Source organism: Apus apus, chromosome 4 (assembly GCF_020740795.1).
Source record: "Apus apus isolate bApuApu2 chromosome 4, bApuApu2.pri.cur, whole genome shotgun sequence".
NCBI classification, from domain to species: Eukaryota; Metazoa; Chordata; class Aves; order Apodiformes; family Apodidae; genus Apus; species Apus apus.
The window spans coordinates 91,639,126-91,665,147 of NC_067285.1; the positions used below are offsets into that span (position 1 = coordinate 91,639,126).

General features: G+C 38.2%; 1 protein-coding gene across 1 annotated transcript; it reads left to right on the forward strand.

Annotated features, from left to right (window-relative positions):
• Positions 1-224: 224 nt before the first annotated feature.
• On the forward strand, positions 225-17,496 carry TMEM156 (transmembrane protein 156). The gene is given in 7 exon segments (XM_051618297.1): positions 225-337; positions 3,590-3,874; positions 4,858-5,106; positions 7,346-7,450; positions 10,576-10,701; positions 15,671-15,775; positions 17,462-17,496. Coding segments are annotated over 7 exon segments (1,005 nt in total). The 5' UTR covers positions 225-237.
• The last annotated feature ends 8,526 nt before the right edge of the window (positions 17,497-26,022 follow it).

Here is a 26,022-nt window from a genome sequence, read left to right on the forward strand (position 1 = left end):
ATTTTCATCGTGCTACATGAGTTTTATCTTCACTGTATTGATTTGAATCATCCTCATCCGTGCCAATGTAAGAACACAACCTGGCTCTCTACAACTTATTGTAGTGAGAAGTAACAAGAAAAGCCATAGGAGAAAAGGGAAATTAAGAAACATTCTTTTGCATAGTCTGCACTAAGTTAAAAGCTAAAGCAGGAAGGAAGTTGCCACCACTGTGCTAGATGGGAGCGCTTCAGTGACATGTGCCTGCTTTTGAGAAAATCAGGACTCTTCAGATTAGTACTAGGAATAATTATCATGTTTGTTTTATGTTTACCTGAATTTTTCAAAATCCATGAAGGTGAGTGATCAGCTTTTAAATTAGCCTTTTCTTCCTTGTAAAGTCTGATTGCAATTAAAAATTTGGCACATGCTTTCCTGAAAACAATGGTAGGATGCTGTGCTCATATGTACTTTGCAGAGCATATAGATATTTTTGCTAGATTTTAAACTAACAAAGTTAATTATATGCGGTAATTTTAAAGGAGTTTGTCATTCATTTACATACACTGCAAAATTTTGGTGTCTATTTCCATGGAACTGTACTTTTACTATCTTCATAACGAAGAGCAGGTAAAATACACATGTGCTTTTACACCAGGACTATATGTCTTAAAAAATAACTCTTCTTACAGTTTCTATACTTAAATGCCTGTAAAACTTTGTACAATTACTATCTAGTATGAGATACTGTTGTGAAAACAGAGATATGCAGTGGTAACCTGACCAGAAGTAGAGCAGAAAAGGTGTAACTGGGTGAAGCAATTCCTTTAATATAAATCTCAAATACATCTTGGTGATCCTAAAGGCCAGTACTGGATTTAGGATTAATGCAAAATTTATGTGTGGAAGTTCAGTGCTTTCTTAAAAATCCATAAATAAATTAATATTAAAACAGTTTTGATGCATCCATTCCTAAGTAAGCTTTTGAATAGATAAATGTTATAATAAAAAGCATCCCTTTGACAAATGGCATGTATTCCCAGGCATCATGAAATAAACTATTTATGAATAGTTTTCTAGGGAAAAAAATAAAATAAAATAAAAAATATATGTCCACCTTGGGTTACTTTAATTTCTATTTTCATTAACCAGAAATAATAAACATGACAGTAAGTAGAATATAATTTGTAGATTTTTATAGTGTATAAACGAATGAACTTGGTGAGATTCGAATATCATAACATTCATTAGTCAGTTTAAGATATTGGAATAAGTAATGTTTTACCTCCCTGCAAGACTTACCAAAGTATTTACTAACACAGACGATGCAAATAAATAATTATGTGACTCCTGCCAGAAGAGGACATTGACCTTATTGTCATTACATCAAAGAGTGAATAATTTCCTTGTAATGGAATTCAGTTTTCTCTGGAAAAACACCCTCTAAATGGAGGCTTAATAACGGAATTTCATAAACACAGAACTTCCTAACATTAAGCATGCAAGTTACACGTCTTTGAGTATACAGCAGTTTTCTGGAGATACTTTGGATGGTTTCCTCTCAGTGGTTCTCTTAAGTCTTCAGGCCGCCTGTGTTCAGATTTCAGAAAAGCCTTTCCACATTTTCAGTTGTGTTTACACCAGGGAGGCTGCTTCCCAGCCCTGCAGCAAGGAGCAAGCCTCGTGTGGGTACAGCTTTCTGCCCGCCATGTAACCCACAGGGGAAGTCTAGTCTTTTTGCAGCCCTACTTGCAGTTTCAACAATATATATTCCTCCCTATAAAGTCCACAGGCCTCTGAGTTGGAAAAAAATAGTGAGTATTGATGCTAAATGGCAAATTGAATGGCTTTCTCCATAGAGATCTTTCAAGAGGATGGTAAGCACCTTCCCTAACATGACAGCTTTAGAACCTTTTTCCACTCAGATAACCTGCCTTTTACAGATCTCTAGCATGGCTGACAGGCAGCTCTCAAGCCTGTTTAGCTGTGTATGAAGTCCAAAATGGACTTAATTGTGCTGTACATTGGCTGCTGTCACAGCACAGGCTGTAGATTCCTAAGTCTGTGTATAAATTCTTGGTGAAGGGTGTATGGTAGGGAATTACCACTAACTGACCTGGAGAGCTGTAGCAGTGGTTTCAGACTGCCCAGATGAACACAAACCTTGCCATCAGAGCAGTGTAAGCAGTCGATTTCTGCTCCTGGCTCGTTGGCACAGGGAAGCTCTGCACAGAATGCCTCCTTCAGCTGGAAGAATTTGACTTCAGGAGCCTGCTCCACCCCAGGTTGCATGGGTCAGATCCTGAGCCTTTCGAGGTGAGTGTATTGACTTGCCTCAGGGAGAGATCAAGCACTAAATTTTGCCTGACATTTTCCCTTTTTGTATTCAAGTGAATTATTTTGTTACCTGCATAGGATATGTACTTCAGATTCCAGTTAATTATGTTTTATGAGGATTTTATGACTCTCTGACGTTGTATTAGTAAAGTGAAGATAACTGACTTTGGCTTTTGGATTTTATTCCTGTGTCCTGTCTGAAATCCTTCACTGAACTATTCCTGGGGTCAGCCTGCTGTGATGTGAGCACAGGTGGCCTGTCAGATTGAAGCTGTCAGATTGCAGCTGAGCACTGAAGCCATAAAAGGCTGTTTTTCTCTCTATACAGAAGGATTTATGAACATATTACTCCAATTACTTGTAATGGGCATTAGATGCAAAATTTCCTGTTCACAGAGATGCAAGGGCACTTCTAGCATCAGAAGTTCGGCTGCAAAACTGTAGGTTAGTGCTGCATCAACTCCAGGAAGTGGTTATTTGTATTCATAAATACATATTTCATGTTGGGGTCAGGATTTTTTTATTTATTTTTTTTTTAATGTTGAAAAAATAATTCAAAGGGAACTGAAGTAAAAATGCACAATTTGTGCAATAAAGCCCTACATTAATGTGGAAGACAGCTAAAATAACACCATTAATAATTAATTCTATGTGTTTTTTGCTCTTGCCAGAACCACATTAATGTACTCGTGCTACAGTAATTTGATACTGAAATTTGGATATGAATACCAAATGCAGTGGTCATAATTACTACTCATGTTTGTTAGACTGAATACAAGAGAATGTGAAGGGTGGGGTCAGAGGATGCAGCAGCATTTCTGTGGATTTTCACTGTGTGGTTTCAATGTCATTGGAAAGAAAGTTTTCATTCTGATTATAGCTATTTTACAACAAAATTGCACTGATGTGTTGCAACTGCAGAATTCCAGGCCTAAGCTCCCCGTCCAAACGTGAGTGCTTTAGTCTTCCTTTTAAGTACAATCAAATCACAGCGGTTTTGGAACAGGGATGTGACTAGATACTGCCACAAATTCCAGCTAGCATTACAAGAGATTTCATACAACTCAACAACAGAGTCCAGCACTGAGACTGTGGGAAGACTCTGTTTGCTTTCTCCCACTTGTTGTTGCGTTCAGTGTGCTGCCATAACCCTCAAGAAAGTGCATTTCATTGTAAGATGGTTAAAGTATCTGTTACATGATGCTTTCATGCACAGGTTTGTCCATGTGTCTTATATGATTGTCTTACTAATACAATACTCTTTTTTTTACAGCTAACACTGTCATCGTGTGGTGCGTGGATACCTGTTCATCGCATAACACCACTTTTCCACTTTGTACTTTTAATAACAGTTCTTGCAAAAGATCGGTGCAACAAAGAAGAGAAAACCAGACCCTTTTACTGAAGGTCAATGTAAATCATTCCAGTTTCCAGAATATTCCGTGTATTTGTCAGTCTTCCATGAGCAAACAACAGTTTCATACTAAACACACAGAGTGTGAATCCAAGAGAGATGTGAATATTGATCATCAAGGATCAGGGTCAGTGGCTAAAAAAAGTAAGTAGATGAAGACAAATACCTAATTTTGAAGTAGTTAATTACAACAGAAAATACTTTTTTTTTTTTTTGGCAGTTAAAAGAAAATTGTAATATGCTGCTGGTTCTCTGTAGTCTGTGCAAATCTATGAACAATTTTTTTTTTAGCCTGTCTCTCCTTGCATGAAAATGTAGGATTTATGCCAGATTCTCAGTGGCATTCATTCCTGGCTGTCAGTGAAACGTCGGTAGCAAAATTATTTATTTTCTTTGAGGATCTTGAATAAAATTGTGGGTGAGGATGTCTCTGAATTTTGCTTTCCTAACATCGTGAGCCCAAGGGGCAACAGGCCAAGTCCTAAATATAAGAAATACAGCTCTTTTTTCCAGCTGCTTAATTACGAAACAGCTGTCTTACCAAGAATGGAAAAGGGCAGAACAGAAAATATGTGGAGGAACTCTGTTCTCAGTTATACCTATACAACTCTAACACTTTTGACAGCATCTCGCCTACCTATGTTTCTTGTTAACATCGTGCAAGTGTCACAGTTTGTGTGGTTTGAGATGAAACAAGGACCTTCTGCAACTGGTAGGAGATAGACCAGGTATACATGTCAAAACTCTATCATCATGTGGCTTTTACATGGTTTTAATTTTTTTCAGGGCCTGATTTTTGTCTGTTAGCTTTGACAACAGACAACGAAACAACAAAGAAAATTGAAAGCTCTGAAGCTGAGCACTGAAGCTGGTTGTAAAGCAAAAAAAAAAAAAGAGGCTATAATTTGCAGGGGAAGTATATTTTGTATAGACAGTCAATATTCTTCAGATCTGTTCAGAGTAACTTTACGTGGTATCCTTTTGTCCATTTTACCATAGTCAGTAATGTAAAAGCCTAGTGTATGTTTTTGCAAACAAGATAGAGACATACTTTACTGTTTTTTTATAGTTATCTCTTTGTCGACCACATTTTATAACAGTTTTGCTTTATTTTTTATTTCCAAAAGCAAAAGGCTCACTTGAAGTGAAAACAGAAGATGTTATTTATTTTAATAAATATTTTAATTTCTCTACGGTTTCTGAGAAAGAAGTAGAGCATAATACTTACTACCTTCTGGAAATCCACATCAACAATTCTATATTTGGAGGAACAAATGCAGCTGAAGAATACCTAAATAATTCCTGTCTTGTGGCAATGATGGAAGACCAAAATGACTGTATAAATATTTCACTGCAACTGAAGTCTGATGTGGAATGTAAGTTACAAAGTAGAGTCAGAACGCAAATCACACCAGAAACAATACCCATCTTGCAAAAAATCTCCAGTAGGTAGTTCACTGCTTTCAGCAACCATTTGGAAGTATTTAAGTATTTCATAAGAAGAGAATACAATTTTGGTCATCCCTTAGTAAAAGACCACCTTTAGTAGGCAACTGACAGGTTTTATAGTGATTTAAAGCAGGTTTAGCCAGCCCCCCTCTCCCCCCCCCCCCCCTTTTTTTTTTTCCCCTAGAAGCAACACAGAAAAGTGTCTGCATATTTTTTTCCTTAACGGTGACAGACTCACAAATTGCATGTGTGACAAATCCTGGAATCACTTTTTTCCTCTGCTCTCCCTGATAATGCCATAACCCTGTTGTTTTGGAGGTAAAAGAAAAAAATTCTGTTAACTTCTGTGGCAGAACCAGGAGACAGATTTGACTTTTCTTGATGTTGTACTGCAATATCCTATTATACAGCCTTACCACAGTATACTTAAAAAAGAAATCTTCAGCTGAACTAGGCTTAGTTTTCCCAGAGGACAGCCTGTGAGCTTTTTAAATTTCATTTCTTTTTAACATCTTTATTGATGATCTTGATAAGGACATAGAGTGTATCATCAGTAAGTTTGCAGATGACACCAAGCTAGGCAGGAGTGTTGATCTACATGAGGTTAGGGAGGCTCTACAGAGAGACTTGGATAGATTAGATCTTTGGGCTAATGTTAATGGTCTGGGCTTCAACAAGGCCAAGGGCTGGGTCCTGCACTTGGGCCACAACAACCCCAGGCAATGCTACAGGCTTGGGGAAGTGTGGCTGGAAACTGTCTGGCAGAAAAGGACCTAGGGGTAGCTTTTCTGGGGGGGGGGGGGGGGAAAAAGTATTTTGGAGATGGCTAAACCTATGTTAAACAAGTCCAGGTAAATTCCTAGAGAAGAGAGGGCATCTTGGTTTTTTTTGAAGTTCTAGCCATGAGGGGAGTATAGTTCGTAACTTGCCCTGCTAACTTGTGTCAAAACTATGAGCTAACCACCCTTTGGTAGTGGTGATTTACCTGGGAAGCAGTTATTGCAAATTAACGATGAAATTAACAGCATCTTTTTTCCACTTAGTTCAAAACAAAGCTAGAGGGGTGCTCAGGGCTTTGACAAGGCAAGGCTGACATACAAGTAATTACAAGTCACTATGAGATGGGGTAGAGTACTGTTTGAGAGGAGCCTAAATGACTGAACAGAAGATATTTTTTAGTTCTGAATTAGAAGGGATGAGCTGTGCTTACCTCAGAGAGCCATGGGGTTTTTGGCACCTACCTCATGACTTCTCATTGGAGAAGATACACAAGGGAAGTTGATGTAGGTCTAATTATACTATTCTGAGTCAAGGAAAGAAAAACAGTGGTTTGACTATAGTCTGTAATTTTATTTTATATGAGTCATAGTAACATAATTGGTTTTTAAAATAATTATTTGACAATGCTAAGGTATGCATTAACATGCAACTGCCAAAGAAGCTTGGAAAGTTTTTCAAAAAAACAGGGAGGAAAGTTCCCCACATCCTTTGTGCTATATATTCCTGACTTGTACTAGCCACTGAACTAACTCCCTGTGGAACATGGGGACATTTCTGCAGCAGATGTTGTCCAACAGAGCAGCCTACCTCCTACATCCAGTCCCACGCTGATTCTCTTCCAAGGTAGCTTTGGTTAAAGGAACTCTCCAGAGAGGCCCTGTTGGCGGCATTTCCTCACTTTTTTGTAGGAAATCTGGTATATGTAGAATCTTACTGTCTCCTGTATGTGAAGATGGACCAGGAGGATGAGAATGCAAGTGTTGGACAGTGGACTAATTCCTTCTATGCTCCATCCAAACAAAGAGGGGATATATATTACCCTTGTTCAACTTTAAATATAAATGTTGATCTTTGAAGCATTTGCTTCCTGACTGAGTTGCATGTAAGAGTTTATTCAAATAGGAAAAGTTCTCACTCACTTAGCTACGTGTAACTATTTCAGACATGGGACGATAGAAGCAGGTGAAAATGAAGCTAAATTCCAGATAGGAAACTTAATTTCAAACAACAAAGAAGGCTGGAAGAAAAGGCATCGTATTCTATTTTGTTTTAAATTTTCATCTGGGGGGATAAGCATGGTCCAAAATCCTACCAGGATGGAATGTTCTGCTTTTCTCTGCCAGTGTTTTCCTGCTTCATTTTATCTCTTCTACATTTTGTGGGCAGATCCAATGTGTACGACAAAGATAATTTGGCTCACTATGATTCCAGTAGTATTTGTCTTAACTATTTCAATCGTCATCTACAAAATAGTCCAAGAAAATGAAAACTGTAAGTATCAAAAAGTTAATCTGCATTAATTTATATTTCTATGCAATGAAAAATGTATTAATTTCCAATAACAAAGCTGCTGATTAGTAATGTGGTTCAAACACCAGTATTTTAATTGTACTGTGGTAAAAAGTTCTTATAGAGGGACTGAAATACTCAGATGATTGATAACATCACCTCTCACCTCTGAATTGTGGATGCAAATGAAAGCTTGTTGATGGTGAATGAAATACAGGGTTTTAACATGTGCTTGGTGGCCTATGATCCTTAGTCATATGAACTTCTGGTTTTAGAATGATTTTAGTAGATAAAACAATTACAGTTGAGCCTTTTGAAGCAGAAATGCCAATGGCAAATATAAGCAGATTGAAATGCCCCTTAATTCCTGAAGATTATTCACCTAGGTCATGGTAAAAAAAAAAAAAATTAATTGATAAAATTTTGGAAAAAAAGGGTAGATAAGAAGAGAGATGCACTCAGCTATCTGTCCTAAAAACTGGTTATCTAAATTAAGCAGTAGTGTAATCTCATACACGTCAACCGAGCTGCACCTTCTTAAGCCCAAATCTGAATTAAGCCAGATAACACTTCTTCTCTTTGCTGTTATTTCAGCAAAAACATTGCTGTGATTCCTGATTCAGCAATATTGACTATTTCAAGTGATTACAATTTGCTATGAAAGAACCTTTCCTTAGTTCAGAGGCTGAAACAACTGTTTCTACAGAAAGCTTTCACAAGCCAAGACAGGCTCTTCCTATGCAATTCACTTGGGAAATGGGCTGAAATCAGGATTTGCAGTATTTCTTCTAGCAATATACAGTGAAGAAATAAAGAATAAAAGTGTAGCAGTACCCTGAGCTTGAGACTTTTGAGCAATCAAGATCAAATCATCTGCACAAAAACAATGCAGAAAATCAGCCGCTTCTCAGGTGCTGGTGCTTGGTTTTCATCCCAAGTCAGAGGCAGGAGGTACAGGGAGCACCCTCCCTTTTGTCAGTGCAAAAAGTGTGTTACTTAACCTGTTGCCTGAGAGAATAGTCCTTGGATGCTTTTCACAGCAATTTCCTGAGACTTTCTGCCTGTGTCAGCCCTGGGTATGCAGAATCCTTCAGGGCAGCCAGCATTTAGTTGCTATTACAGGCAGATGTCCATTCCCCTTGTAGTCCAGAGCTGCCAAAAGGAAACCTTAGTCACAGGGGTAATAAAAAAATGATGAGCCATATCCATTCCCCTGAACATCCTTACTGTATCCATGGGCAGTTTTGTAATGAAAGAGTATTAGGAGTCTAGCTTTAATCATAACTGAACAGAAGGAAGAAGAGTACTCCTACACAAAATGCTTCTGTGTTTTTTTTTTCACAATGAAAATATTTTATGCATAAAATTTTAATGAATAAGCAGAATAGTTGCTTAAAATGGCAAATCTGTGCCCCCCACCTAACTATTAGATATACTTCTTAGGAGATTATTTTGGTTAAAATATGTGATTTTTTAACTTAATGCCAGACCCAAATTCGGAGACCTCTTTTAGGTATATAAAAAAACTCAAAAAATGTAAAGTAGGTCTTTATAAGTGGGCTATTAAATGCTCTAATTTAAGACTTTCATTTGTAATCTTAAAACTACCTATAAATGTAATGAGTATGATTTTCTATTCTTTGAGTCATAACATCCCATTTTTAATGCAGAACTATTAGTAGTGATGGTTAATGATTTACTGCCTTTACTCTTACACATCAGTTTTCTATTAAATGCAGGTTTTTCATAGCTGTCATGGACACAGGGAGGAAAAGATGCCCTTTTGAGACTTCTAATTACTCATTTGCATCTAGAATGCATTTCTGTTAATAGAGGAATAGTGTTTTTATTACTCCCATTTACAATAGATAACATTATAAACAACATCAATATGTTACTGACAAAAATACAAGCACATAAAAATCAGATGTAGGGGTTGTATTTCTTAGGGGTATATATTACGATGCCACCTTTAATTGCAAGCCTATATACTGCTTTTTTCCGGGCTGCCCAAATATTATTATGTTCCTGAAACAGCTGCTAAATTTTTTTACAGTTACAATACAGTTAGTAGATTTTATCCTAATTTCTGAGCATGACTGAAAGCTGTTAAGAAATATGGAATTATTCATTTCCTCTTGAGATCTTGACTCAAGAGGACTCAGCAGACTCTGAGACTCTCTGAAACATTAATGAAGTTATTTCCATGAGTCCATAAAATAGAATATACAAATAAACTTGGTGAAGGCTACAACCAACCCATGACAAAGGGGCTAAATTAGAAATGAGTCCTTTTGCCTTTTCTCTTCCACTTGTGACCATTTCCAGAGCCTCCTTGGACATTAGCTGTTACAGTGGATGTTTAGGGCTTCAGAGCATGAGATCTCCACTGGCTATTGATAAAAAAATCATGACTTAAATAATGCTAGTTTAATTAATTTCTTAAAGATTAAATTTTCTAGTCTTCCCAAAATATAAAGATAAAAATAAATTCTGTTATGTAGAATGGGAGTGAGCCTGTCCTCAGAAGCTGGCTGGGCCCTGAACTGCTGCTGTTGTAGTAGAACAGGGCTGCACAGTCAACTGCAATAACCCCACCAAGAGCATCATATTGAGAGCAGCAGGAGGATGGAAAGACTGAAGAGTTTGTGGTTTGGGTGCTGAGGACAGTCAGAGATGTTCAATCCAGCTCTGTGTTTCTCTCTCTGGGTGGTGTACAGCTTGCTCTCCAGCTGTGCTTCCAAAGATGATGCTTTGCAAAGAATCTGCCAGCTTCCCAGGATGCCATTACACTCTGTCCTTGCTATTCCACTGTCAGCATCATGAGTCTGAACCTGTACTGGAACATGTACTTCTTCAACAACCTTCCAAAATCTTTTCAAGTTACATAGTATAGAGGAGGGAAGAAATAATTTGAAGGGGGCAAATCTGAATGGGATTTCAAAAAAAATTAATTCAGGAAAATATCAAAAATCTGGCCCTAGGTTTTCCTGATTGCCTTGTTTCAAAACCTTCCTGTTTGGTCATGGAAGGTGTTTAACAGTTTAAGAATAAAGTGTCTGCCAGCTTTCTGTCTAATTAGTGCCATATGTAATTCTATAGTTGAGGGTAATGCATTTTGTTTAAAACAGATTGTAAACACAGAATAGCAGCAGTTTCTACTATTCTAAGAAGAAAGAATTCTAGACATGCAAGAAGAACCATATCTGCTACTAAAATTAATCCTTTTCCTGGTAAGTAAAATAAAAGTTAAATAAAAACCTAATGAATCTTGAGGAACGAGGAGGCCAAGAAAGACCTTTTAAGTCTTTCCTGTTAGAAGATGCTTCAAGTTTGTTTTCAGAATTACCTTGGTCCCACATAAATTTGATCTGGCTTATGTTGTGGAAATATTTTTATATAATAAATAAATAATTCTGACAATGAAACCATAAGAAGGCTTATATATATATATATTGTAGGAATGCTTCTCCTAGTCTTCCAAAGTTTTGCATTATTTTGTGTTTTTACCTTCTTTTAATTTTTGATCATGTTCTATGCCACATTTGAGGTTTGGCAGCTGAGCACTTTGTGTGTGTGTGAAAAATATACAGACGTACACACATGTATGTATGTATGATCCATGTGTTTATGTCTCTTGACAAAATCTGCTGTCAAAGGGTAGAATGGACTCAGGGTGGAAAATACTCTGCTGGCACTTTGTAGCCTACTTTATGGAAAAATTAAAAAAAAGTACAATTTTCTTGTCTCAGATAGGAACTAAAAGGTCACAGATCAATTGAACAGCATGGTTAAACTCATAGTTTTGGTTCCAGGTATTATGATTTGGTAACAAATCTCCATGTGAGGGTAAGTAAGTCGTTGTAGCTCTGTGTGTTATTGATATTGCTGGTTGAGTCATATGCTTTAATAAATTCCATGGATTCTGGTTCACAAAGGGAGCACTGTCTTTAAAATATTAACATAGACATATAGAGTAATAGCTCTGAATGGCAAGCCAACCTCCCTTCAAAACAAGAACAACTACAAAGCCAGGAAATGAAAAAAAAATTAGTTTTGATCTGGCTAGGCTTATGTACCTCTCTGTTTGTCAGTTTTTAAAGAGTAAGAGGACACTCAATAATTTCTCCCTACAGCTCAGTAACTCTTGGCATTTCAATTTTACCTAGGAAAGAGTGAATAGCTTCCTGTCTGCCTGAACTCTCCTGGGAGTACAATTTATGCTCCTCGCTTTTAAACGACTGGCAACCTCCTAACATGTATTTATGAGCTCATTATTTTCATCCCGCAGGAAAGGAATTATCTTTCTGACATCTTTTGTATTGAATAGCTTCACTAACACCATACCTGTTTTATCAGCATGTTCACAATGGCATTTTTAGTGTTGTATATCCAAAGGCGTTTTTGATAATGGAGTTTCATGGAAATTCAAATCTAGTTTTACTAGATTTTACTGAAGAGAATAGATATCCCATATTGGTCTGTCGTTCTTATTTCTATGTTTCTGCCACTTCAATCTATCCATTTAACCCAGAAAGATGCTTAGTTGTATGAACTGCTATAATGGGTTTTATTTTAATATTAAATTCCTTGATTTCATGCTCCATAATTCTAGTCAATCCAGTCCATTTCCTGATTTATAGCAATGTAATTTACAGTGGAATCAAAAAACATATGAAAAGGGTTTATTTTTTCGCAGTTGCTAACTTTAAGATTTGCTACCATGATAATGGATTATAAGTAGCTACAGATGACTTCTTTGACAGCCCTTGATAATACTTTCACTATCATTAGTGTATAGGTTGGAAACTTGAAACAACACATTGAGATCCACTAAGGACAATTCAATCACCCTGGAAACACTGCAGTGAGACTAAGTATATATCCGAGAGGATATGACAGTATCTCCTATAGATGAAAAGATGTATAGGTACTACTAAAAGGTTATTCAACGTTCAGAAAGGATAAGGGAAAAAAAAGAAGGAAACCTATACTTTGAGAATGAGAATTATTTCCAAGGCAGGCTCAGGAAATTACTGTCTTCATATCGCTGTGGTCCTACAAAAAGATAAGTCACAGCATGGATGCTAGTTTTGTGAAACTGATCATGGCTCTGTGTCCATGAATCATTTCCATTAAGTCTGGTGGCCAGAGGGAAGGAGGGAGGAGGGAAGGAGAGGAGGGAAAATGTACAGTATGTTCCCTAGGTTAGGCTTAAAGTGACCGCCTTCCAAAATCATGTTTTGGAGAAGGATTAAGCAGAAATGGTGAGGCCAGGGGATCTTTAAAGCATTCTGGTCATGAAAGTTGACTAAATGTTTTCTGTGCTCTTAAGAAAAAAAAGTATTCACGAGAGCATGGGCTGTATAGAGCACATTTTCTAGACTTTGGATCTGTTCCTGCCATGGCATCTTTGCAAAACAGTCCCTTGAATGGAATGAATTGACAAAACACAGTCGCCCTTAAATGCAGCCACAAGAGAAAGGAAAGAGTACAGAGTGCTTTTTCTTCAGTGCAAGAACTAAGTATTCTTTAAGTGGCTGATCTGTATTTCCAGCCACAGAGCATTTTGTATCAAATAGGATGTCATAGTAGTAGCACATGGATAATAATTCATAGAAGAAAAGTCAATTCCTTGCTTTATGTTCATGACAGAGAATCTTAGGGAGATTCCCACATAAGAGATTTTATTGCAAGAATTTATTTGAGGAGTTTTCTCACATTGAAGAGGTTTTGGAACAACTTCATAAATTAATAATAGCAATTAGAAGGACTAGACAGTATTCCTCACAGTGTTTTAAAAGAATGCTGATAAAAACTGCTGAACTGTCCTGTGCAGTGTACTGATTGTATCAGCCTCTGTTCCAGAAAATGGGAAGGCAGCTGTACTTAGCCCCCTCTCACACTTTTCCCTCAGTTCACTTTCCCTAAACTGGTTCAGTACCTTTTCCACTACTAGCAAATTATTAACTGTAGCTGTTCTCATATAGCTGTATCCTAAAAAAAATAAGCCTGGGGACATGGCACTGAATGACTTTTTGGGAGCAGGCCAGTGTTTGTGAACTGTACACTACATTAAAAAACAAAACAGAAAAAGAAGTTGCACAGGAAACAAATTGCATAAATTAGGGCATTTAATACCTGGACTGAATTGCTTAGCAGGGTCTTTTCCTATTGGAAGTTCCATTAATATCATTGTGTGAGTTGTACTTAAGTGTGAATTTACATTATTAGAAGTTTACCACTATAAATTCCTATTTAGACCTTCTTTTCCCAGCATGAGAATGACTTTCCTTCCTTATTTTTATCCTATTTTGAAAGCAGCATAAAGTCTATGGGGAAAAAAAAGGCCTGTTTCCTTACTTACGCTAGGATGGGACCAGGCAGACAAGGAATTGTGTTGTTAATATCATCATGCTATTACTCTACAGTTTGTGTGGGCAATCTTAGTTCAGACCTACTTACTTGTTCTACATAGTTCAAGCAGTGTCTTCTTTCATTTTCTGGGATACTGCATTGGCTCATAGAGTCAAAATTTGGTTCACTACATTTTAGGATACAAATACAGGATTCCCCGACTCACTTGTCTGACACACAACAATGCAAAGTTAATTCTGATTAATGAAAATATTATAATATTCTGAAAGAAGAACATTGTATGATCACAGTAACAACCAGAACAACCAGGAGAATAGGACCTCAGAGCTTCTGGTCTGCAGTTGTTTTCTGGACTGTTCACACTTTGTGACATCCATAGCATTTGATACAAGTGGGCTTGACAGCTGTAACTTGCACATAAGAAACAACAAGACAAATTTCCTCTTCTTCATTTGAAATCCTGTGTTTGTTTTACTGTGCTATCCTATTCAAATAATACTTAATCTCCTACAAGATTAGAGAAATGGGTGAAATTCTGCCTTCTCTCTGATACATTGCTACAGCTTTAGGTTAGTTGACATGCTGGAAACAAAAGCAAACACTGGCTCAGCAGTGTCAGGGCTGGCATCCCAGTGAATTCAGACTCACTCCTCCATGTATTCTGCAATGCATTTTCTTTTTAGCAAAGAGGACAGGCAAGATACATCTTCTACAGCAGCAATATTCAATATTTAACACAGACTTGTGTGTTTCTGAGACACAAGATTTTCAGATAAAAACATGAAGTCTTATGACGACTCTGGGTTTTCTTTTATGTTTCAGAAAGGAGGTTAAAATCTATCGGATGCAGGGAATTTTAGATTTTCCTAGGCCCTATATGCTTTCAGTACAGTACAGGCTCTGTAGGGAATATCAACCTACATTCCAGTTCTTTCCAGGTTCATCCTGAGAGTGAAATAAGATCCACTGCTATTTTTAAAACTACCCAAATTTTATTTTAACTTTGTTTTTCATGCTCAGTTCCTTAATTACCAAGATCCAAACTCTATTTTTCAATTGCATTTGTAAAGAGAGAAGCCCAGATTATGTAGTCAGTGGAGAAGGGATGTAGCTGAATAGAAGTGACACAGTTAATTTTCTTGTTATGACCTCAGTAGAAATCCTGGTTTACAGAAGTTATGGATGGTCAGGGATAGGATGGACCTGTAGTTAAAATATTATTATTGTTCTACAATAGTTCTTTGAGAAATGCATTGGATCAACAACTGTGAATTAATTTGCCTGACAATGCTACTTCTGCAGGGAGACCACACAGTGGCCTTCTAGTACCTGAAGGAGCTACAGGAAAGCTGAGGAGGGGCTTTTTACAAGGGCATCTAGTGATAGGATGAGGGGAAGTGGTTTTAAATTGGAGGAGGGTGGATTTAGGTTAGACATTAGTAAGAAATTCTTCAGTGTGAGGGTGGAGAGACACTGGAACACGTTGCCCAGAGAAGTTGTGGAAGCCCCATCCCTGGAAGTGTTCAAGGCCAGGTTGGATGGGGCTCTGAGTAACCTGGTCTAGTGGGAGGTGTCCCTGCCCATGCAGGGGGGTTGGAACTAGATGATTGTTAAGGTCCCTTCAAATCCAAAACATTCTATGATTCTATTATTTAAATTAATGTATCTGTGTCTCTAGGCAGTGAAATCCCACTGAAAAACTGGCTGTCAGCCTTTGCCTTGTGTTCAGATAGGTCTCAATTGTTTTAAGACTCATTGTTTAACCCTCTGCTGATGTTAGTACTGTTTATTAATATGGATAAAAATTATTTTAACTTTCAATAGTGAAAACCAGCAAACAACAGATTTCAGTTACTTTACAGACCACAAAGATACTGCCCATAATTCCTGAACATGAGCATTGTCATGTGGGTGCATCAACTGTATCTGGTAAGTAAACAATTGACAACTCTGATTATTCTGTTTTGCCTCATATTTTTTAGAATTAATGGTATGTGATATCTGCTCAAAATAAATTGCTACTACTTCTAGCCAAGTATATGAGAAGACAAACTGGAAAATGTGTTTTGTGAGAGCCAGGTGGCAAGGAAACAAAATCAGTTTTCCTTCTGCTACCAAGTGTCTTCTGTAAACTAATGTGTTAGCCTTTTAAACCCTGCATGTCCCTGAAGGTCCCAGCACAAATTTTGACATTATTTTTCTGGTGTAGAATATTGTGTCCTGGATTTCAGCATTATGCTGACATTTGTTTCTGACATGGGCAGCGGAAAGAAGCAATTTGCAAATGATCTCTGAAGAGACTCGTGTTTGAAATCAATAGTTTGCTGATCAAATTCCACAAACAAAAGAAATCAATTGCTCTGTTGTTATTACACCTGTCAGAAGGAGTGACAAGAAGTTGGTTTCAGCTTGAAACAAAAACTAGACTCCCACTTCTAAGTCTCACCTGCCCTTGTACTCCACAATTTTTTTGGGGCGGCAGCAAAGTCAAGATGTAAGGATAAAAGTCTGAAAAGAAATGTGCAGCTAGAGATACCTCTTCCTGGAAATACTTTAAATGCCTAGAAATGGAGCAGATGCTATTTGAATAAGTAATATAGACCAATATATCAATCTTATAGACAAGTTTATGGCTACTTGAACAGATTTTATTACTGTTTATGGTGATTTTTTAGGTTAAAAGCTTAAGAAGGTCCTTCTTTACATCTATTTAAATTGGATGCAGTTTTATTGAAAACTCAGTATCATGTCCCACTATCTTTTTAATGTGTTAAAAAAACTGGTGTATTGAAGAGTGGTTTGATTTTTGTGCTACATATGGAACCATAAACATTGAAGCTGTATGTTGTGAGCAGAGCTAAAGAAGAAATTTTGAATAGTACTGCTGACAAAAGATGAGGTACTACCATAATGAATTATTAATTGAGCTAGATTATTGTTTGGCTTTTGAGACAGACTAGCAGGGTTACAGGACAGCATATTACAGTAATCAAAAATACTGATCACTTTCAAAGTGATTTCCATCCATAGATCTTACAAAGACTCACAAAGACGGAAAGTTGTCATTATTACTATTCTAAAATGAGGACTATCAGGAGGCAGAGAAAAGTAACATGATTTGGGAAGTCTGTGACCTAGATGAGAGCAATTCTCAGACCACCCAAGTTCAACTGTTTGCCATTTGGCCATCAGAAGCTTTTGCTGAGGGAGCAGGCCCTTTCCCAGAGCCTCATCAGCCTTTCTGTAGGGCAGATTCTTCCCTTCTCCAGGGACTTCTCCCAACCACTTCAGTACTAGACCATTTCTTTTTCTGCTACCTGCCAAATGTCTCTCAGGTAAACTTCTGTCTTCCCATGTTCATGCCACTTACCTGTCCACCGTAATTGTTTCTCGTGAGAGCATTTACTCTCAGGTTCAAAACCAGTAATTCCTACGGTTGTAATAGGATGTGCTGCTATGGGGGCGCTCACTAGTCTTCAGTGCCTTCATTTACACAGTATTACAGCTGATAAGGAGCAGGCTTTGTCCTTCCAGGATGTTGAGTTCACCAAAACTCATCTTTTAGAAGCAGAAGTCATGATTCATCCTGTGCAAATTTAACTTTTGTGTTTCTAGAGGTGGGAGTAGCCATTGAGATCATTGACCTATGAGCTCTCCTTTTGCTTTCATTATCTTAACTGTTACATATTAAAGGATAGAAAGAAGAAGTGGAACAACTTTGCCAGTCTTTGATTACTCTGTGAGGCAATATATGAGATCCAGGACACTCTGGGATAAAGTTATTCCCTTCCTTAATCTCTCTGGGTCAATGACTGAAAGAAAAAGGATCAAGTATCTTGAGAAACCCCAAATACCTTGTTGCAGTGCTGTGCTGTACAGAAGTAGGCTTGTTTTCCTGGTTGTAACAGCCTTCCTGTCAGAGGGACTGCTGGCAGTGAGTTGAAAGCTGGATGTGATGTGTGGGATTAATGCTAAATACATGAAATCGCCACATTACCTGGTATGGTGTGGAAAGACTATTAAAGACTGTGTCTGGAGAGGCAAGAACTTACATCTAGATCTTGCCTTTCATCAGATCAGATTTTGAATTACGTTTCTCAAAGGCATACTGTCTCAAAGCTAAATATTCTGTGAAAATAATAAAAGCACTTCTGCCTTATTTTTGCTTCACTTCCTGCACAGAAACACTTCCCCCTTCATCAGATAAGGTCAGATTCAACTCATTGCTACTGGTGTTTGTGGGTGGCTCCATGGCTAGAGACACTGCAGTTACAGGAAATCCTGCTAGCTAGAAGTCCTTTTGGTTACTTAAGTTGTGGAAGGAAATTGCTGTCTACTCTCATGAATGTTAACGTTTTCTCTAAGAAGTCTCTAGAGTGCTACTAGAGACAAGTTACTCGGCTCCATTAGAAGTGCTGAGCATGGACAGCTCAGCACTGAAACAGAAAAATGTTCAGATGATAACATTCCCAGAACTGACAAAGGTAGTGATAGACCCCCTTCAACTTGATAAAACCTGTGTTTTCCAAGAAGGAGGTAGGGTGGAGATAAGCAGTGTGTAGCAGGAGCTTCTTGATCAAAAAGCACCAGCTTTGTATGACACTACCAGCTGCTCCCCTGAAGCACATGCATTTGACCACTACAACAAGGAAGAGTGCTCCACTGGGAATAGTGCTTACATCTGTCCTTCTTTTCTTCCAATCTGGCTTCAGTCTGGTTGGTAAGAGTTACCTCAGTGCCTGCCCTGGATCAAACAGGCAAGATGAAGACAGGCAAACCCCTTTTGACTTATGCTTTTCCTCATTTCCAGCAAGCTAAAGCTGCACTCAGAGAAAGCATCAACCAGAGCACAGTTTTTATTTGATGTCTATGTAAGGAGGCTGGATGCACAGCAGGTGTGGTAGGTAGAACAGCAAGCTGTAAGGAGGTGGAGATGGAAAAGCAAGGATCAGCTTTAGCACCATCATCATTGCTACTGAGATGGACAACCTGCTGTTGGACTCAGCAGTGGTCCTTAACCCAACATATTGGATGCTGAAAGAGTTGACAATCTTGTTTTTAGCCACAGGAACTTCGTGAATTAAAAATCCAGGTCAGACAGGAGAGCCAAGTATAAGGCATATTATTCACTCATTGCTCCAGTCTGCAATAGAGAAGTATTTGTCTTGCTAACAGACAGAGACAACAGTAATCAATGGCACATTGCTACTTTCTGCTGAATTTTTCTTTTTATGTCAGATAAAGAGACATATTTCTTTTTTACACATGTCATTCTAATGTATTTGTATTTAAGATTATACTGCTAATCTTAGAATGCAAGTATATTGATAAACATGTGACCACAAACGTGCACGGTCATGCTTATCAATACATTTATCTCCTGTGTGTGTATTTATGTGTGTGTGTACAGAGATGCATGCACATGCTCCATTACCTACTGTTAATTGTTTACTATCACAATGACAGCTAATTTAGCTAATAAAAAAATGTACCAACCTCTGCACTTGTACCTTTGCCAAAGGGGAATCTTTTCAGCATAGGTCACTTCTTATCTGTATGTATTTTCACAGTAAGTATTATTATTACATCTGAGTGCTGAAGTTAAGAATCCTCCTCTGTTTCTGCCATCTTTCTTTAAAACACCATATTAACAACTGCCTGGAAAAAATGAGTAAGCCGTGTTTCTCAAGTACTTTAAGACATTCCTCTCTTTACATATGACAGCTGTAGATGTATTTCCTTAGTGCTGTCAAAAGCTGACATTAATTACCATAAATTTCAAGGCTTCTGTTTATTTAGATAGGAAGCACGAACATTTTATTCAGGGCAAATATTTGTGTTTGTAGACAATGCTGTTCAGGGGACAGCGTGCTAGAATAAGGCTCTGGAGACCCAACTTGTTCTGTCTCTGATCATGGTGCTTCATTACTAATTTGCGCTGTGGTACGAACAGTTTATCCTCAGCTTAAACCAAGATCTTGTAGATCTTTTGACTTAGAAAGCACTACTTGCACCAAATATTATTTTTAACAGCTCTAAAATGCTATGGGATGTGTATCTGGGTCTGGCTGTCGTTGGCTTTTTGGGGTTTTTTTGAGTGAATACTCTCTTCTGTGACAGATGAAAGGACAGAAACAAGAAGCTGGACTGGTAGCAAGAAATCTGGGAGAGCAAACCAGAAGGATAAATACTGAATTTATGTATCAAAGCAAGGCTACTAGCTACCTTTACTTCAAAAAGTGCAGCATGTGAAACTATGAGGGCTAACATTTATGAAAGTACTTGATTCAATGGCTGTTCTCTAAAACAGGGGGGGAAAGAATAATTGGAGTTAGACATAGAAGTGGGCAAGAGTCAAATCACTATGCCCATTAAAACACCTCTACATGTGGTGAAAAGCCTATCTGAAGGTTTTAGAGTGTTCACCAGACTATTTTGCTGATGGTTAGCCCTGAAATTATTGTTACATAGGGAAGGTTTTGGCTACACTTGCCCTTGGAGGCTTAAGAAAGCCTGTCTCAAGGAGGGATTTCTCCCTGTGCCTTTGTCCTGCCCTTGTGGCAGTCCATCTTTCCCCAGTGGTGGGACCATATAGACACTGGGCAGACTGCTGGGCAGGTCTCACTGGCTTCTTCCATACCCAAGTGCACTTCAACCTTACAGTGATCAGGGCAGAATAAAAACCACATGCATATCACAAAAAGTAACTGTGAGCCCTCTCCTGCAGTACTTCTGTCCTCTGCCAGCTTAAGGGGAAGCAGCATTGTATTCTCTGAATCAAAATGAACATTAATGGATTTTCTGAATGACTAGAGACAGGAAAGTGTTCTCTTATTTGGAGAAATTAGAGACAGATACAGATTTGATAGTTCCTGCATGAAGTGCTGCCTTTTATGAGGAAATAATGAAGGAAAACTCAGTGTTTTAAAGCCAACTGTTGTGGACTTTTTTTTGGTGTGTGTAAAAAGTCTCCAGTATCATGCTCTGAGCTGCTGTAAGATCAAATTCACACAAACTGGTCATTATTACCCCAAACACTTTATTTTCTGCCTCAGTTTCTTTGAAACTCAATTCCCCAAGGACAAGATGAAACAATCTCAGTGCCCTGCCTCCCATTATTCTCTTAATAGAACCAGCAGATGTGTCAAAGGCTGCATAAAAGCTAATGAAAGTTCCACATCAGCAATTGCCAGTGATTTTTAGCACACTTACCTTTCACCATTAGCACTTCCATCTCTCTTTGTAAAGAACTTTGAAATCCTTGAACACATAAGGCACTTCACATCTCTGTATTTCTTTCTCATTGACAGTGCAGCTGTGTAGTTAGACAACTTGATCTCCCAGAGAATATAGAATTTAAGTGACAATCTTATCTTCAGGTGAAATGGATTATAAAACTGGAACATAAGGTAGATAACAGGTAAATGACAGGGATGACACACAGGGGAAGCATGTGCTTGGCTAAAAAGGTGAAAACCTCTTTTACAGAAATTCTAAAACAAAAGAAGTCGATGGGTCCTTTTCCTCTCCTATAATCTAAAAGCATGTGGACACAAAACCTCTGATGTGGGGTGGCTGGCACCACCAGTAAGTAACTAGGAGAGGCTGATTCCTATCCAGGTATATGCAGAGTATCATCATGGCTGTTGTTTTCTAAGGCTACCCTACCCTAGTGATTTAGAAATTTAATTGTACAGCTTCCAGTCTAATACCAAGAAATTTCAATGCAGGTTGAGGTAGGATATTACCTGGCCTTTGGCTCAGGCCCCTGCTGCCTTCTGAGGAGGTCTTTAAATGCCATAATTACGGAACTTAGTAGCTGAAACAGAAAGGGCAGCTAAAAATATTCTTTGCCTGCTTTTCCTTATGTGGTTGTGGCTATACAAAAATGTTTCATATTTAAAGAATCCATCTCTCATCTGTCTTCAAGCAAGATGCCCACACAAACAACAGAAGATACAAATTATGCAGGGAAAGCAGTGAAGCTCATAGTTTCAATCATCCTAGCAAAGGCGCACACCAAATCTACTCAGAAGGGAGAAACCGATTACAGTTAAGCCATTTTTAGAAATCATGCATGTATTTACAAATAACAGTAGGTGTGATTTTAAGCTGCTGGGATCCTGCCAATTATGGTTTTGATACTATTTCTGAAAAGCATAATTTCACTGCTCAGTGATGGTACTGTGGTTAAAGTCATCATAAAGCTGGCTGTGATGCTGAAGGCAGAATTTCCTACTAGTACTGGGTTTGCCAGTTGGCCATTTTTGTAAGACATCATTTTTATGCTTTCATGAATTCCTGCAGAGAACTATGAAAAAAGATTTATGCCTGCATGCAGCTTTAAATTTTTTCCAGGACTGCATGCAATCACTCAACTACATATTTACTTTATAAATATAATGGAAGAGAACTCCTCATCTGCTTCTGCTTCCGTAAGGTTCAAGCCTTAATCATACATTAAAATGAAAACTCTCAGTATGAAAGAGCTCACAGAATCAGAAAGCTGAGAACATTCCAGAGTACTTGGCACAATTTCTGGGCTCTGCATAGAATTCATGCCAGGATGTGTTTCTTTCCAAAACAGACACTTAAGAGGTTTTTGAAGGGAAGCACTCCTGCTTGCTTGTGGAGCTGGACTGTAATGGGCACTGTGCAGGCTGTTTAAACCCCCTGTTCCATTAGCCAGCATCAATTTTTGATGCATTGCATCCTGCCTACACTTGCCATTTTCTAGTTTACTTCAGCAGCTGCTGCCTCCAGTGTGATTTCACAGCCAAGGAACGCTTCTTATCCCAGTTCTTACCATGTAAAGGAAAAGGGAGACAGATGTTGTTAGGCCTGCAGCTACACGAACTACCAGAAGGGGTGACAAGCTACACTTGCTTTTTCACCCATGGTGAAAGTACAAAAATCCTGCACTTCCCTTGCCACCCAGAATTGGATAAGTCCCAAAAAAGCTTGACTGGGATCTGGGCATTTTCATATTTCAAGGTTCCTTATCACATGCTACTCTGGGAGCTGAAGTCCAATTTTCAGGAGTCTCATTGATAATTACTGAGGAGTATTTTTCACTTGGGAATATGGAAAAAACGACTTTAATTATTTCCAAATTAGTCCTACTGTATACAAGTATACTCTGAGCAATGCAGTTGGGCACGGATTTGCAAATTCCTCCATCAGGCTGGTGGTTTGGACTATTTTTATTTTTTCCCCAGAAGATAATTTAGCTTACTTTGGCTCAGCTGCAGAAAGACCTTGTTAATACCCAAAATTTGCTTCTGAACAGTGCTGCAGGTGGAATAGTTCATGAAGCAAGGGATTCTGGAGTGGAGACAGATAACACACAAAATTTAGCTCCTCCTCTAGCTAGGAGTCAAGAAGAGTGAAGCCTGCTCAGTTATTTGAAGGAAAGAGATCAGTCACCACCTACCTTTAAAAGAGTTCCAGACTCAACTCTGTGTAGCTGGAGGCACTCTGCAGAAAGTCAGTTTGAGACACTTCAAGGACATCCTTACTGGTGCACTTCAGCCAGGTGGATGTGGTGAATACTCCCTAGGGCAGCTTCTGGGTCTGCCCACTCTTCCGTGTCCAAGCATCCCAGAAAGTGAGTGAGGTCAGTGCTCCTCACTCAGGTTCCTGTATCCTGCTGTCATGGGGCAGGTACCTAAACCACCATCCTGGTGGCAGGTACTATCATTAGGTCTTTTCCTCCAATTGGATGTGTATCTTCTATTTTGTCTGCCTCTTAGTTACAATGTTGTTTTCTTTTGCAATAAAGACAAGAATTCATTACTGTGAAAGTCAAAAGAATGACATTTAAGATAAATTAGGAAAGACTGCTTTTTAACCTCTTTTTTTCTGATTCTGTTTTCTTTTGTTTCAGATATCACTGTATGAAATATGATTACCACTGGATGAAAGAAGACACATCATACACCACAGAAGAAAGCATCTCTCTTTTCAGTTTGGGGATCTATATTATCTACCATCAGAACTTTGGGTATTAAGAAAACATGAATGATGCACAACCATGTTTTGCTGTTGAAACAACTCCAGCAGGAGAGCATAGACTTCATGTCTACTTTCAGTTTATTCAGGATTTAATCATATGGTTGGGAGATAATCCTTACAATATTTTCATTTTTTATCAGAGAAGACATTTTATATTTTCCGTAGGATGGGAAAGTCTGTTTAAAGATGGAAATCATCCTCCACTTTCATGAAATGCGCACATTTTTTAGCCTATTTAATGCTCTAGGTAACTGATATGCTTAAAAGATGCAATTTCTGGCTGTTGAGGAACGTGGCCAAAAGATCACAGGAGAGAATTCTGCAGTACATTTTAATTTCTGCAGTAAATTAAGAAAACGTTAAGAAATTCTGCAACATCTTAGTGAATAAAGAAAACAATTGTGGAAAAAGATTAATTTGGCTTCAAACCACAAAATCGTTATTATTGTTTTTCAATAACTCATTAAGACACCAAATGGGTTTTGTACTTTTTTGATAAATTGCATTTCTACCTTTTGTACTAGCTTAGGTCATTAATATTGACATATCTCCTGGAACTTTTCCTTACCATTTATTACTGCTCCTCTGAGTGTAATGGAGCTGTTTGGGCTGAGCAGGGTCACAAACTCATTCGGTGCAAACACATTATTTGTGGGTACAATTTAAGCATCAATTGCTAGGCAGAGACAAAAATTGCAGAGCCAGAACTTCAGACTCCCTTGTGCTAAATCCATCAGGATGAGCAGATTGTAAATTGCCCATTGCAAATATGATAAGCAGCAATTTAGCATCATGTTAATACTTTGTAGCCCCCACGCCTTACATTTATATAGCTTTTTCCCTCCTGAAGATTTCTGAAATTGCTTCTCCAGGCATTATACTGCACCAAACAGTTCAGATTTAATAGGAATAGTTGTGAACATTAGTTTCTGAATTATTTGAGGCCATATGGAATTTTTTATATTTAGTTGGATAAGTCTGAAGTATTTGCTTCTATTGTTTGTTACCATGTCATAAAAAAATTCAGAGGAAAATACTGACTTCCTTGATCTGGGGGATTTTTAGGCTTTATTGCTTATCTGTGGTAATAACTTAAAGCTTTTCAGAAATGGATTTTTTAATACAGTCTATAAAACAAACCTTTCACAATTTGTTTCTGGTTGTGACTTTTTTTTTTTTTATATACATTTCTCAAATCACTGCAGAATTGCTAAGGCCATTTTTGCCGGTTGCTTCAAATGATGGCACTTCTGTATCACTTTCCTTTCAGGAATCCAGGGGTCATGTTGATACGGACAGCCCAGCTCCTTGTGACCTCAATTTAATTTCTTTTCTTGTATAATTTAATCCCATTATTCTTGCTGCCTGTAACGTCTCTCTTTTCTTTTCCTTGGATGGCTAAACTGTGACTTAAATATTTTATTACCCACAGGTATGCCACAGCTCTCTGTGTGTTTGGTTTTACTACACTGGAAGGTTCAATCTTTCAAGTTACCTTTAAAAACACAAGAAGTAAGCCCAAAAGGCTTTTCAGAAGCTTTTAGTATCTGTTGAGTAGAGCTTATTTTGTTTCGCAAGTATGATCCAAATGACAGGAAATGAGGAGAATGGGGAGACATTGGTAAAAATGGTAAGAAAAAAATGCAATCCTAAAGGTAATTCAGATTGAAAAGGACCTCAGGCAGTCTCTAGTCCAAGCTCCTTACACTGGAGGAGGAAGGAATGTACTAAAAAGCAACCAGTTTAGTGTCTTCCTATTTTCTCCTGAGGTCCTCTGGGTTTCTCTCCTCCCATGTCCTCTTAACCCCTTGTCTTCACCTCTGGCTTTTTCAAAACTGAAGTGAGGAAAGGATGTCCTGGTGCAGTCTCTCAAGTACAAGATGATGGGCAGGAGGGAAGAACCTCAGGAACCAGTCAGGGGGAAGGAGGCATGAAGGTGGAGGAGGGTGGGATGAACAAAACTGGTGGGGAAGACAGAACTGATGGTGTACAGAAATGTGCAAAATGGACATGGGGCAGAACTGGTAAGGGAACTGGAGGAAAGGCACAGACCACCTTAAATATAAGGTGGTATGGTGTCTGAAATAAGCAGGGTCATGAAAAGTAGGATTGCATTTTTTCAAGTCTAGTACATGAGTTGAGAGGCTTCTGAAGGTGTTTAA